Source organism: Salvelinus fontinalis, chromosome 17 (assembly GCF_029448725.1).
Source record: "Salvelinus fontinalis isolate EN_2023a chromosome 17, ASM2944872v1, whole genome shotgun sequence".
Classification (NCBI taxonomy): domain Eukaryota; kingdom Metazoa; phylum Chordata; class Actinopteri; order Salmoniformes; family Salmonidae; genus Salvelinus; species Salvelinus fontinalis.
Window position 1 is genome coordinate 5,243,445 of NC_074681.1, and position 14,575 is coordinate 5,258,019.

Consider the following 14,575-nt stretch of genomic DNA (forward strand, 5'->3'; position numbering starts at 1 on the left):
ACACAACACAGTGTTCACTAGTCTTCTAGGTACTTTATTACACAACACAGTGTTCACTAGTCTTCTAGGTACTTTATTACACAACACAGTGTTCACTAGTCTTCTAGGTACTTTATTACACAACACAGTGTTCACTAGTCTAACAGGTACTTTATTACACAACACAGTGTTCACTAGTCTTCTAGGTACTTTATTACACAACACAGTGTTCACTAGTCTAACAGGGACTTTATTACACAACACAGTGTTCACTAGTCTTCTAGGTACTTTACTACACAACACAGTGTTCACCAGTGTTCCAGGAACAGCAGGAAAAATTCCTGACAGAATTGAGAGAAAATCTGCATTTATTCATCAGATGTTGTTACTACAGTATAATATTACCAATAAGAGTATTTCAAGGACTCAACGTATACTGATCTACATTTGCCTTTTCGTTTAATGTGTTTTTATTTCAAGAAAATCTATAATCATTAGATATGTCAGCATACAAATAGTTTCATAAAATGTTCTATTACAAAAGGTCAAGGAGAAATTTGCTCTCTGAGCAAAAAGGAATATCATAAAATCCAGTATCAACAAGCCCTACCTGAAAGACCTTTGTGTTGTTTTCAATGATGGTGGAAATGTGTGCACGTTTTTCGTTTATGGTATCAGTGCTCACGTGTGTGTGTGTGTGTGTGTGTGTGTGTGTGTGTGTGTCAGACGAGAGATGAAAAAACAAGTACCACAGGTTTTAGAGGTTCTCAATGGAGGCCTTTATTCCAGTTAGACAAGAAGTCATGAACAGCAGTTAGTTTGGAAAATAATTACATTCAAAAAGTGTCATTTACCCACAACTCAGGTAAACTTCCACAACCCAGGTCAGATAGTAAGTAGTTCTAGTGTTGCAAAATTACAGTAACTTTCCCAAAATTCCCCAGGTTTTCCATAAACCCTGGTTGGAATTTTCCCTGGATCAGGAGTGAATATGCAGAATATCCAGGGAATCCTCCCAACAGGGATTAAGGGAAAAACCTGAGAATTTCAGTTAAGTTACTGGAATTTTTCAATCCTAAATGATTATTATTTTTTTACACAATCAGTCTACGTTATGGAACAAATCGTAACACGTTAGTGATTGCCTCCCCAAGTTTCTAACGCTCACCGTCAAGATAAACATAATTACTATCAAACATCTATACAACATATTTCCAGTCAGTCAATCCCCCGTACACACACACACACACACACACACAACCCTGTTCATTTCCTTTATAGTGCACTACCTTTGATCAGAGCTCTGGTTAAAAGTAGTGCACTACAAAGGGAATAGGGTGTCATTTGACACAACACACTACAGCTGTACATATTATTCAACAGAACTTTCATTTATTAATGGTTGCCTTATTCACCACCAGTCAGAGGACCAGTTCTGTATTTTCAAGTTGAAATCTGACTGATAGAAGATTTCTTCTGAAAACCAGAGAAGCAGAATAGTTTTGTTAAGATGGCTGAAGTAAAACCATGAGTCAGTGTGTGTGTCCCAAATGGAACCCTATTCCCTATATAGTGCACTACCTTTGGCCAGAAGAAGTACACTTTATAGTGAATAGTGAGCCACGTAAGACACAGCCAGTGTGTAGAACGAACCGCTTCACAGAGGAGAGAGAGTCTGTACTTTAGAGGAGAGGGATCATTTATGATGGCCATAGTAATCCAGTGAATGGACAATCAGGATTGGATGTTGGCTTTTGCAGAAAGTCCCACAAAAGCAGCCATGGAGAGAAGAGCAGGAGGGAGAAGCATCTTCCATGTTTGCTGAGAGAGGAGCAGGAGGGAGAAGCATCTTCCATGTTGGCTGAGAGAGGAGCAGGAGGGGGAAGCATCTTCCATGTTGGCTGAGAGAGGAGCAGGAGGGAGAAGCATTTTCCATGTTGGCTGAGAGAGGAGCAGGAGGGGGGAGCATCTTCTATGTTGGCTGAGAGAGGAGCAGGAGGGGGAAGCATCTTCCATGTTTGCTGAGAGAGGAGCAGGAGGGGGAAGCATCTTCTATGTTTGCTGAGAGAGGAGCAGGAGGGGGAAGCATCTTCCATGTTGGCTGAGAGAGGAGCAGGGGGGGGCAAGCATCTTCCATGTTGGCTGAGAGAGGAGCAGGAGGGGGAAGCATCTTCCATGTTGGCTGAGAGAGGAGCAGGAGGGAGAAGCATCTTCCATGTTGGCTGAGAGAGGAGCAGGAGGGAGAAGCATCTTCCATGTTGGCTGAGAGAGGAGCAGGAGGGAGAAGCATCTTCCATGTTGGCTGAGAGAGGAGCAGGAGGGGGAAGCATCTTCCATGTTGGCTGAGAGAGGAGCAGGAGGGGGAAGCATCTTCTATGTTGGCTGAGAGAGGAGCAGGAGGGGGAAGCATCTTCCATGTTGGCTGAGAGAGGAGCAGGAGGGGGAAGCATCTTCCATGTTGGCTGAGAGAGGAGCAGGGGGGGGAAGCATCTTCCATGTTGGCTGAGAGAAGAGCAGGAGGGAGAGGCATCTTCCATGTTTGCTGCTAAGAGTCTCAACTTGGGTTTATTAGTTGTGTATAATAAGTCCTTGTCTTACAGGTTTGGTTGGTGGGAGACGGATTCTGAGGCGTGAATGACTTCGGGCTAGAGGGGGGTGAGTTGGACAGGTCTCTCCTGGGTTGGGTTGAGAGCTCTGCATAGTCATGGTGGTGATGGTGTTCAGAGAGGAGGCCTGGGTTGGAGTCATTACAGCACAACGTTACGACGCATTTGACAACGGAAGACAAAAACAAGTGTTTCTTATTGGACAAGTTCACGTAGTCCCTCTCCGTTTCGTCCCGTTAGCGTGTCGTTCCAAGTGAACATCACCTCCCGTCTCTACCAGTGTAGGGTGAAGTTGCACCTAGACGCTGATCTTGGGTCAGTTTAGCACCTCTTCCACTAATGGTTAAGGTTATGATTGGGTGGGAAGGGAAACTGATCCTAGACCTGTACTTAGGGAAAAGGTCACCCCTCTGGTGTCTACCTAAAGATGCCCTCGTACTCCAGCAGGATGAGATCTACTATCTGGTTCTGATAGACCATGTGGACCGCCATGTTCCACGTCTCTGTCTCGGGTCTGAGGAGGGTGGGGCCGAACACTATGGCCACGCTCTGGGTCGTCATACGGTTCTCCTCGCCGTGGTCAATCACCCTGCGGACAGAGAGAGGGGCAGTAAAGCTAACAGCTATATCATTATAGATGTAGCATCATATAGCTAAAACTCAATCACCCTGCGGACAGAGAGAGGGGCAGTAAAGCTAACAGCTATATCATTATAGATGTAGCATCATATAGCTAAAACTCAATCACCCTGCGGAGAGAGAACAAGTTTGTATTTATTCATTTAACCAGGCAGGTCAATTAAGAAACACTTCATATTTACATTGAGAGCAAGAGGCTATAGCATTGAACTTTACATAAATATATTGGGAAAACCTGGGAACTTGGGGAAAGTTAACAGGATTTTGCAACCCAGTGTCTCAATATGAATGAGGCTAACACAACAAGATGATATAGTCATTTAGTTAACTGTGCAGGTTGACTAACCTCCTGAGGTGTTTGAAGAGGACCTGCATCGTGTCCTGGTTGGGTTTTGGCAGCTGTCTGACCCGCTCCTTGATGGCCTGGACACGCTGCTTGTAGTCTGGGATCTCTGTTGAGCAGACAGGAATACTGAATACTGTAGCAAAACATTTTGTAACCGATAACGATTAAATAAGCTTCTCTCATTGGACAACTTCAGCTTGTCCCTTCCTGTTTAGCAGGAAGAACAACAACAGGCTTCACATTCAAACAACACACTGGGCCATTCCCATTTCATAATCTTTAATGTGATGTAGCGCCCCCCAATGGACAAATATAACATTTACTACATTCAGTAGTACAGTAGTAGAAATATAGATGGACACGAATACTACATGATGTAAAGAATTCAACTATTAGAATGGAGTAGCCAGGATGTGTATTGGTTGTTGTTATTGTACTCATAATAAAACCAATGGGATTATTATGTACTCACTGATGGAGTTGACAAAGTCATGGAATAATCCATATGTGAAGAGGGGTTCAGGCAGCTCTCTGAAGAACATCTTCAACGCTCCTGTAATCACATGGATATCCTCCCACTTCCCTTCCTCCAGGTTCACCTTCTCATCTACACACATACACACACACACACACACACACACACACACACACACACACACACACACACACACACACACACACACACACACACACACACACACACACACACACACACACACACAGGGTTATTCAGTGTACTACAGGTCCGTGCATTCACAGGCTGTCATTATACAGAGAGAGGGGACAGTAGCAGTGGTACCTACCATTGATCAAATGAAAGTTTATTTGTCACGTGAGCTGATTACATCACCTTACAGTGAAATGCTTACTTAAAAGCCCTAACCAACGGTGCAATTTTTAAGTAATAAATACATATAAGGAAAACTAAAGATAAACAAAAATAAAATAATAAAAAAACAAAAAAAGACTATAAGGGGGGGGGGGGGTACAATGTAAATAGTCCAGGTAGCCATTTCATTACCTGTTCAGGAGTCATATGGCTCTTGGCCACAGACCTGAGTGCTATGGGTCTGTAGTCATTTTGGCAGGTTATCTTAGTGTTCTTGGGCACAGGGACTATGGTGGTCTGCTTGAAACATGTTGCTATTACAGACTCAATCAGGGACATGTTGAAAATGTCAGTGAAGACACCTCGCAGTTGGTCAGCAAATGCCCAGATCACACGTCCTGGTAATCCGTCAGGCCCAGCGGCCTTGTGAATGTTGACCTGTTTAAAGGTCTTACTCACGTCGGCTACGGAGAATGTGATCACAGAGTCGTCCGGAACAGCTGATGCTCTCATGCATGCCTCAGTGTTGCTTTCCTCGAAGCGAGCATAGATGTGATTTAGCTCGTCTGGTAGGCTTGTGTCACTGGGCAAATCGTGGCTGTTCTTCCCTTTGTAATCTAATAGTTTGCAGGCTCTGCCATATAAGACGAGCGTTGGAGCCGGTGTAGTACGATTCAATCTTAGTCCTGTATTGGCGTTTTACCTGTTTGATGGTTCGTCGTTGGGCATAGCAGGATTTCTTATAAGCTTCTGGGAGTCCCGCACCTTGAAAGTGGCAGCTCTGCCCTTTAGCTCAGTGCAAAAATGTCACCTGTAATCCATGGCTTCTGGTTGGGGTATGTACGTACAGTCACTGTGGGGACGACATCCTCGATGCACTTATTGATAAAGCCAGTGACTGATGTGGTGTACTCCTCAACGCCATCGGAAGAATACCGGAACATATTCCAGTCTGTGCTAGCAAAACAGTCCTGTAGTTTAGCATCTGCTTCATCTGACCACTTTTTTATAGACTGAGTCACTGGTGCTTCCTGCTTAAATTTTTGCTTGTAAGCAGGAATCAGGAGGATAGAATTATGGTCAGATTTGCCAAATGGAGGGCGAGGGAGAGCTATGTACAAGTCTCTGTGTGTGGAGTACAGGTGATCTAGAATTATTTCCCCACATGTTGCGCATTTAACATGCTGATACAAATGAGGTAAAACTGATTTAAGTTTCCCTGCATTAAAGTCCTCGGCCACTAGGAGCGCCGCCTCTGGGTGAGTGAGTTCCTGTTTGCTTATTTCTTATACAGCTGACTGAGTGCGGTCTTAGTGCCAGCATCCATCTGTGGTGGTAAATAAACAGCCACGAAAAATACAGATGAAAACTGTCTTGGCAAATAGTGTGGTCTACAGCTAATCATGAAATACTCTATTTCTGGCGGGCAAAATCTAAGGTAGGATACTTGTGATCGTACCTCGTCTAATTTATTCTCCAATGATTGTACGTTGGCAAGTAATACTGATGGTAAAGGCAGATTTCCCACTCGCCGTCGCTGGATCCTTACGAGGCACCCCGCCCTGTGTCCTCTGTACCTGCGTCACCCAGTCCTGTGTCCTCTGTACCTGCGTCACCCAGTCCTGTGTCCTCTGTACCTGCGTCACCCAGTCCTGTGTCCTCTGTACCTGCGTCACCCAGTCCTGTGTCCTCTGTACCTGCGTCACCCAGTCCTGTGTCCTCTGTACTTGCGTCACCCAGTCCTGTGTCTTCTGTACCTGCGTCACCCAGTCCTGTGTCCTCTGTACCTGCGTCACCCCGTCCTGTGTCTTCTGTACCTGCGTCACCCAGTCCTGTGTCCTCTGTACCTGCGTCTCTTTCTCTTGCCAATGACAGGGATTTCGGCCTTGTCGGGTGTCTGAAGTACATCCTGTGCGTTCTGCTTGTTGAAGAAAATATCTTTGTCTAGTCCGAGGTGACTGATCGTTGTCCTGATATCCAGAAGCTCTTTTTTGGCGTTAAGACACGTTGGCAGAAACATTATGTACAAAATAAGAAATAACGCGAAAAAACACATTAACACAATTGGTTAGGCGCCCGTAAAACTGCTGCCATTTTCTATTGACAGTGACGAGGTGGAGAGAGAGGACAGTAGCAGTAGTACCTACCATGATTGACAGTGAAGAGAGAGGACAGTAGCACCTACCATGATTGACAGTGAAGAGAGAGGAGGACAGTAGCAGTAGTACCTACAATGATTGACAGTGAAGAGAGAGGACAGTAGCACCTACCATGATTGACAGCGAAACGTAGTTTCTGGATGACAGCCAGGTTCCCACTCACTCTGTACAGCCCGTCCACATTCAGAGCTTCAGACAGAGAAACACAGAAGAGCATGCACCATCACACAACCATTCACAGTTTTATATAGGAGATCGACGGTCTGATACCCTTACATATTTAGTTACTGTTTTTCAGGACGTGATCCAAGATGGCGTAGCAGTCAGACTTCTTTTTGTCCTCGTCTTGTCGTGTCCCATGTATATATCTTTTTATATATTTTTGACTTCAACATACTCTCCTGCAATCTGCCTCAACCAATGCGGTATGGATCTGCTATTTCTTTACTTCTGAACCGGAACCCCAACAGAAGCTATTTTTCTCCATATCTCCCGATTCCTACCGCAAGCTCTGCACCTTTTCACCTGGATCACCGCAGCTAGCTAGCTGCTATCCGAGTGGCCACTCCTGGCTAACGTCTCTGTCCCGAAGCAAGAACCAATTAGCCTGGAGCTAGCCTTGCTAGGCCCATCTTCCGGCTAGCCGAAGAGGTCCATCAGCCACTCCTTGGGCTACAATACCTATTTTGCCATTCAGCCTGGACCCCCGCCAACCCATCCCGACTGAACTACCGACGTAATTCGCCCGAGGGGGTTTATCAACTGGCTCCTCCATCGCGACGTCCCCTGAATGCCCATCTGCTAGCCGCAGCCCGCTAGCTGTCTAGAGCATATCGGACTGTTAGCTTAAGAGGCCCATCGGACAAATTCTTTGGCCACTATACCTATTCTGCCAATTGGCTTGGACCTTTTTATCACACGGAGCCCTGCTGATCCATGACGACTGGTCTGCAGATATGACAGCACGAGGGGGCTACAAATGACTTTCTTCTGACGCGATGTCCCTCTAAGGCCCTTCTGCTAGATTGCTAGCTCCGGCCCGCTAGCTGCCTGAATCGCCATGTCTCTGGCCCGAGCCACTCACTGGACCCCTATGATCACTCTGCTACGCATGCCTCTCCCTAATGTCAATATGCCTTGTCCATATCTGTCTTGGTTAGTAATTATTGCCTTATTTCACTGTAGAGCCTCTAGCCCTGCTCAATACGCCTTAGTTAACTCTTTAGTTCCACATCCCACACATGCAGTGAACTCACCTGAATTAAATTATGTTTCTAGGGACATTATCTCTCTCTTCGTCACTCTACTGTATTCACATCCTACCATACCTTTGTCTGTACATTATGCCTTGAGTCTATTCTACCGTGCCCAGAAACCTGCTCCTTTTACTCTCTGTTCCGAACGTACTAGACGACCAGTTCTTATAGCCTTTAGCTGTACCCTTATCCTACTACTCCTCCGTTCCTCTGGTGATGTGGAGGTTAATCCAGGCCCTGCAGTGCCTAGCTCCACTCCCATTCCCCAGGCGCTCTCATTTGTTGACTTCTGTAACCGTAAAAGCCTTGGTTTCATGCATGTTAACATGCATGAAGCCTCCTCCCTAAATGTGTTTCATTCACTGCTTTAGCACACTCTGCCAACCCGGATGTCCTAGCTGTGTCTGAATCCTGGCTTAGGAAGACCACCAAAAACCCTGAAATGTCCATCCCTAACTATAACATTTTCCGACAACATAGATCTGCCAAAGGGGGCGGAGTTGCAATCTACTGCAGAGACAGCCTGCAGAGTTCTGTCTTACTATCCAGGTCTGTGCCCAAACAATTTGAGCTCCTACTTTTAAAAATTCACCTTTCCAGAAACAAGTCTCTCACCGTTGCCACTTGTTACAGACCACCTTCTGCCCCCAGCTGTGCCCTGGACACCATATGTGAATTGATTGCCCCCCATCTTTCTTCAGAGCTCCTGCTGTTAGGTGACCTAAACTGGGACATGCTTAACACCCCGGCCGTCCTACAATCTAAACTTGACGCCCTCAATCTCACTCAAATTATCAACCCCAAATCCGTAAACACGGGCACCCTCATAGATATCATCCTAACCAACCTGCCCTCCAAATACACCTCTGCTGTCTTCAACCAGGTTCTCAGCGATCACTGCCTCATTGCCTGCGTCCGTAATGGGTCTGCGGTCAAACGACCACCGCTCATCACGGTCAAACGCTCCCTAAAACACTTCAGCGAGCAGGCCTTTCTAAGTGACCTGGCCCGGGTATCCTGGAAGGACATTGACCTCATCCCGTCAGTAGAGGATGCCTGGTTATTCTTTAAAAGTGCTTTCCTCACCATCTTAAATAAGCATGCCCCATTCAAAAAATGTAGAACCAGGAACAGATATAGCCCCTGGTTCACTTCAGACCTGACCACCCTTGACCAGCACAAAAACATCCTGTGGCGTACTGCATTAGCTTCGAATAGCCCCCGCGATATGCAACTTTTCAGGGAAGTTAGGAACCAATATACACAGGCAGTTAGGAAAGCAAAAGCTAGCTTTTCCAAACAGAAATGTGCAAACAGAACGTTCTGGAACACTGTAAAGTCCAAGGAGAATAAGAGGACCTCCTCCCAGCTGCCCACTACACTGAGGCTAGGAAACACTGTCACCACCGATAAATCCACGATAATTAAGAATTTCAATAAGCATTTTTCTACGGCTTGATGTAGCCCTTGCCCCCACACCATTGTTACAATAAGAGACAACTGAGTCATTCAACTCACCACACCACTGTTACAATGAGAGACAACTGAGTCATTCAACTCACCACACCACTGTTACAATGAGAGACAACTGAGCCAGACACATTCAGACAGGAGGAGCACACCTACCGTTGTTTTCCACGTGGTCGATGCACATCGTGACAAAGCTTGGCACGGACGTGTTCTCTCTCTGACAGAGGTCACTCAGACTGCAGCCAAACACCTGGTCTAAGACACACAGACATCAACAGGGTTATTATTACAGAGGTCCTAAGTACTCCGCTACTGAAAAACAACAGGCATCTGCTAACCGTCTGGTAACCGTCTGCTAACCGTCTGGTAACTGTCTGGTAACTGTCTGGTAACCGTCTGGTAACTGTCCAGGTTTCCCAGAAATCCAGGATGGAAGCTTCTAGATGTTCTGTTTATTTGCTCTTCCAGCCTGGATTGTTGAAAAACCTGGGTTTTTTCTTTGTAATACCTTTGATGTAGCCCTTGTCTCTGACTGTCTGCAGAGTGGGTCTGCGTGTCAGGAACTTCTTCAGCTTGATTCTGGTCTTCTTGTTGTCCGAGGCGTCCATACTGGTGGAACTCTTCATGGCTACAGACCAATGACAACGGGAGATGACTTAACACCCTGACACACATAGGGACAGTTTCCTGGACACAATTCAAGCCTAGTGCTGGACTAAACATCTATTTTTCTAGAGGTTCTCCATTGAGTGATGTTTTAGTCCTGGACTGCTGACCTATAATGATGAACAGAAACATCTTTAGTAGACAAAGAGAAGTGGTCTCAGACAGACATGATGCTCTGACCTCGGCTCTTCTTAGAGTCTCTGTGCTCTTTCTCCTTGTCTTGTTTCTCCGCTCCAGGAGACTCTGGCATGTCCTCCTCTATGGCCTCATCTGACTCCCAGGCCTACAGTAAGGCAGGTAACACACACACACACACACACACACACACACACACACACACACACACACACACGAGGGGGCAGTCAGGAACACACAGAAACAGGCAGGCTACCTTTGGACTGGCCCAATGACTAAACATGACAACTCTGCCACTTAGTGGATAGATGTGGACCTGCAGTACAAATCAGACGTGTGTATGTGTGTGTTTGTGCAGACTCACGTGTGTGCTGATGGTGTCCATCAGTGCCCTGTACCAGTCATTGATGACACCGTCGTTCTCTGACTGGATCAGCAGCTCTGTACTCTGATGGGTTTTCACCTGCAAAGAGAACAAGAAGTTTTATTTTTTATTGAATATTTAAAACATACAATCTACTTGCAGTGAAGCCGCTTGCAGTGAAGCCGCTCAACAACTACGTCACATTAGTCATCTAACAGACTCCCATCCAGAGCGAAACACAGAAGCAACCAGGGTCAACGCCCAGCTCAAGGGCACGTTGACAGATCTCCCAGAAGTTCAAAAACGGGGACCCGAACCAGCGATCCATCGGCCCAAGCTCCCAACCGCCAGGCCACCAGCCCTACAAGATCCTCTAACAGTTCTCCAAGAGCTGCCCCTCAACCATCCAAGACCCCCCCCCCCACAGTTCTCCTAGAGCTGCCCCTCAACCATCCAAGACCCCCCCCCACAGTTCCCAAAGAGCTGCCCCTCAACCATCCAAGACCCCCCCCCCCCACAGTTCCCAAAGAGCTGCCCCTCAACCATCCAAGACCCCCCCCCCACAGTTCCCAAAGAGCTGCCCCTCAACCATCCAAGATCCCCCCCACAGTTCCCAAAGAGCTGCCCCTCAACCATCCAAGACCCTCCCCACATTTCCCCTAGAGCTGCCCCTCAACCATCCAAGACCCTCCCCACAGTTCCCCTAGAGCTGCCCCTCAACCATCCAAGAACCTCCCCACAGTTCCCCTAGAGCTGCCCCTCAACCATCCAAGATCCCCCCCACAGTTCCCCTAGAGCTGCCCCTCAACCATCCAAGATCTCCCCCCCCCCCCCCACAGTTCCCAAAGAGCTGCCCCTCAACCATCCAAGACCCTCCCCACAGTTCCCCTAGAGCTGCCCCTCAACCATCCAAGATCCCCCCCCCACAGTTCCCAAAGAGCTGTCCCTCAACCATCCAAGATCCCCCCCCCCCCGTTCCCAAAGAGCTGCCCCTCAACCATCCAAAATCCCCCCCAGTTCCCAGAGACCTGCCCCTCAACCATCCGAGACCCCCCCACAGTTCCCAGAGAGCTGCCCCTCAACCACCCGAGACCCCCCCCCCCCCACAGTTCTCCAAGAGCTGCCCCTCAACCACCCGAGACCCCCCCCCCCCCACAGTTCTCCTAGAGCTGCCCCTCAACCATCCAAGATCCCCCCCACAGTTCCCAAAGAGCTGCCCCTCAACCATCCAAAATCCCCCCCAGTTTCCAAAGAGCTGCCCTTCAACCATCTGAGACCCACCCACTGTTCCCAAAGAGCTGCCCCTCAACCATCCAAAATCCCCCCCAGTTTCCAAAGAGCTGCCCTTCAACCATCTGAGACCCACCCACTGTTCCCAAAGAGCTGCCCCTCAACCATCCAAAATCCCCCCCAGTTTCCAAAGAGCTGCCCCTCAACCATCCGAGACCACCCCCCCCCCCCCCCCCACAATTCACAGAGACCTGCCCCTCAACCATCCGAGACCCCTCCACAGTTCCCAGAGAGCTGCCCCTCAACCACCCGAGACCCCCCCCACAGTTCCCCTAGAGCTGCCCCTCAACCACCCGAGACCCCCCCCCAATGCACCAACAACCAACAAAATGAACAAAAGAGAAAAAAGAGAAAGACAAAGGAAAACCGAAAACAACTAAGCAAACAACTAAAAGACATCAAGTACAACAAAAACCATATCAGCAAGGCCAACTGAATATGTTGAGTGCACGTATGGCACTATTTACTAGGGATGCACAATATATCGGTGAACATATCGGCATCGGCCCGATGTCTAGTTTAACGCCGATGTGAAAAACCGATGTCAAAGCTGACGTGCATACCTATATAACTACGGTACATGACGTAATGACGCCAATTAAAATTTTGCGCTACACGTGCAACACAGCATTCATAACCTGGCCCACAATGTCTGCTGTGTGGATCGAGCAGTCAACAAGTCGAGCAGTCATTTGAAAGAGTAAGAACATTTCAGCGAGACAACTCATAAGCAAAATCCATTAACACCAAGATAATGGAATTCATTGCCCTTGACAATAAACCATTCTCTGTCTTGGGTGACGTTGGCTTTGACGACTGGTTCGAGCACCAGTACACACTAACGTTACCAAGTGCACTATTGTTCAGATGTTGCCCTACCCGGAGTTACACAGTAATAGCGTCACTGCTATTAGCTTCAAGACCTACTATGGAACACCGTTTGGGTCTTTGTGTGTCAAAAAAGATACGTCAAATAACACTAATTGACAATAACACTATTTGACGCGTTAACTAAGCTTTTAATTTGACACATCAAATTATAGAATGTTGTGTGTTCTGAATTTGCATGTGCAAGCCAAGCGCCACCACTACTATCAGTAGCTCTATCAAAGCTGTACAAAAAAGTCTGCAAACAAACAAACACCGGCCTCGAACGATGTGTTTACAATACAGCGTTGGTAATAAAGCATTATTTGTTCGACCGCAACTTCTGGGGTAGCTAGCTAGCTTTAGTTTGGTACCTAGCTTGCACCAATACAGCCAGCCTGAAAACAATTACCAGTAGAACCTGCAGTCATTTTCACTATTCTTAGCAATGATTTAGGAATCATTGTGAGTAAGTATTAGCTAGGAACCCACTTGTTGTTCGCCTATTGAAATTTAACTTCAGTTCATGAAAATAAATAGCTAGCCAGCTACTTCACCCTGTTGCCAAAGCTAAAGTTATAAGCAGCCAGCTAGCTGGAACAGACGTTCCAAGACGGCGTAGCAGTGTAGACGTCTTTGTCCTGTCGTGTCCCGTGTCCCTTGTATATATCTTTTTACATCTTTTTCTTCACATATCTTTTAAAAATACTTTCTTAAACCTCAACTTCTAAATACTCTCCTGCAACCCGCCTCACCCAATGTGGCGTGGATCTGCTTTTTTCTAAAGTATTTCTATTTACTTCTGATCTGGAATCCATCTACTGAAGATAGCCAGCTAACTGCCTACCAGCTATCAGTTAGCAAACCATTGCTAGCGGTCATCAGCTAACCTTTAGCTCGGAAAGCTCTCGCTAGTTCGAACAACGTGACTAAAACCAGAGCATAACGGACCTATTTCTCTCCATATCCCTGGATTCCTACCGCAAACTGAACATTTTCATCTGGATCTTCGCAACTAGCTAACCACAATCCCGGGTGACCACTCCTGGCTAGCGTTTCCATCCCGCAGCAGGCACCGGAGCAGGCACCAATTAGCCTGAAGCTAATTGGCTAGGGCTCCTGTGCTACCACTGAAGCCCACTCCCGGGCTACAAGACCCGGACCCATTTACTGCCGGTACGGAGCACGGAACCCCGCCTATCCTCTACGACTGGAATACCGACATAATCTGCCCGGGGACTCCAACAGGCCCCTCAGGCGTGACGCCCGCTGAAGGCCCATTCTGCTAACCTACTAGGCCTGTTAGCTACCTAGAGCTACCTGGAACCCTACTAATTCCACGACTGGTCTATCGACGTCACCGCACGAAGAGGCAAAAACAGACTTCCCCCCCATCGCGACGTCCCCAAAAGGCTAACTTGCCTGCCCCGGTCTGCTAACTGCTAGCTTATCTTGCAGCTAGCGCAGCCAGGAAGCTAGCACCAGTTAGCAAACACAATTCTACAATTCACAACCTCTCTTTCGCCATCGCTATCCGGCTTGGATTCTCTGTCGACACGACCACGTCTGGTTTGCAGACGTGCCCTCAACCGGTGCCCTCAACCGGCCTCCGTCTGAGCAGACCACCCCCCCGGACTACTAACTTTAAACGCGTGCTAGCTTAGTGGAGGCCTCACTACTCCATCTACGGCTGCCCCCTGGACACTATGATCACTTGGCTACATAGCTGATGCCTGCTTGACTGTCCATTAATTCACGGTACTCCATTCTGTTTATTTGTGTTTTATCTGTCGGCTCTGTGCCTTAACTCAGGATCTGTGTGTAGTTAATCCGACCCTCTCTGCCCAGTCGTCGCCATTTTTACCTTCTGTTGCTGTGTTAGCTGACTAGCTGCTGTTATTTCACCTGCTGTTTTAGCTAGCTCTCCCAATCATGACCTGCAATCACTTTATGCCTTATTGTATGTCTC

General features: G+C 47.4%; 1 protein-coding gene across 1 annotated transcript in view; it reads right to left on the reverse strand.

The window, feature by feature from the left end:
* Positions 1–734: 734 nt before the first annotated feature.
* Positions 735–14,575, reverse strand: part of LOC129813624 (rho GTPase-activating protein 12-like) — a 123,267-nt gene continuing 109,426 nt past the window's right edge. Inside the window, exons 13-20 of the mRNA XM_055865973.1 lie at positions 10,450–10,548; positions 10,131–10,233; positions 9,793–9,912; positions 9,441–9,539; positions 6,670–6,747; positions 4,043–4,177; positions 3,571–3,676; positions 735–3,174 (exon numbers count right to left, since the gene is read on the reverse strand). Of these exons, the coding sequence (XP_055721948.1) occupies positions 3,003–3,174; positions 3,571–3,676; positions 4,043–4,177; positions 6,670–6,747; positions 9,441–9,539; positions 9,793–9,912; positions 10,131–10,233; positions 10,450–10,548 (912 nt within the window). The 3' untranslated portion in view covers positions 735–3,002. The remainder of the gene's footprint in view (positions 3,175–3,570; positions 3,677–4,042; positions 4,178–6,669; positions 6,748–9,440; positions 9,540–9,792; positions 9,913–10,130; positions 10,234–10,449; positions 10,549–14,575) is intronic.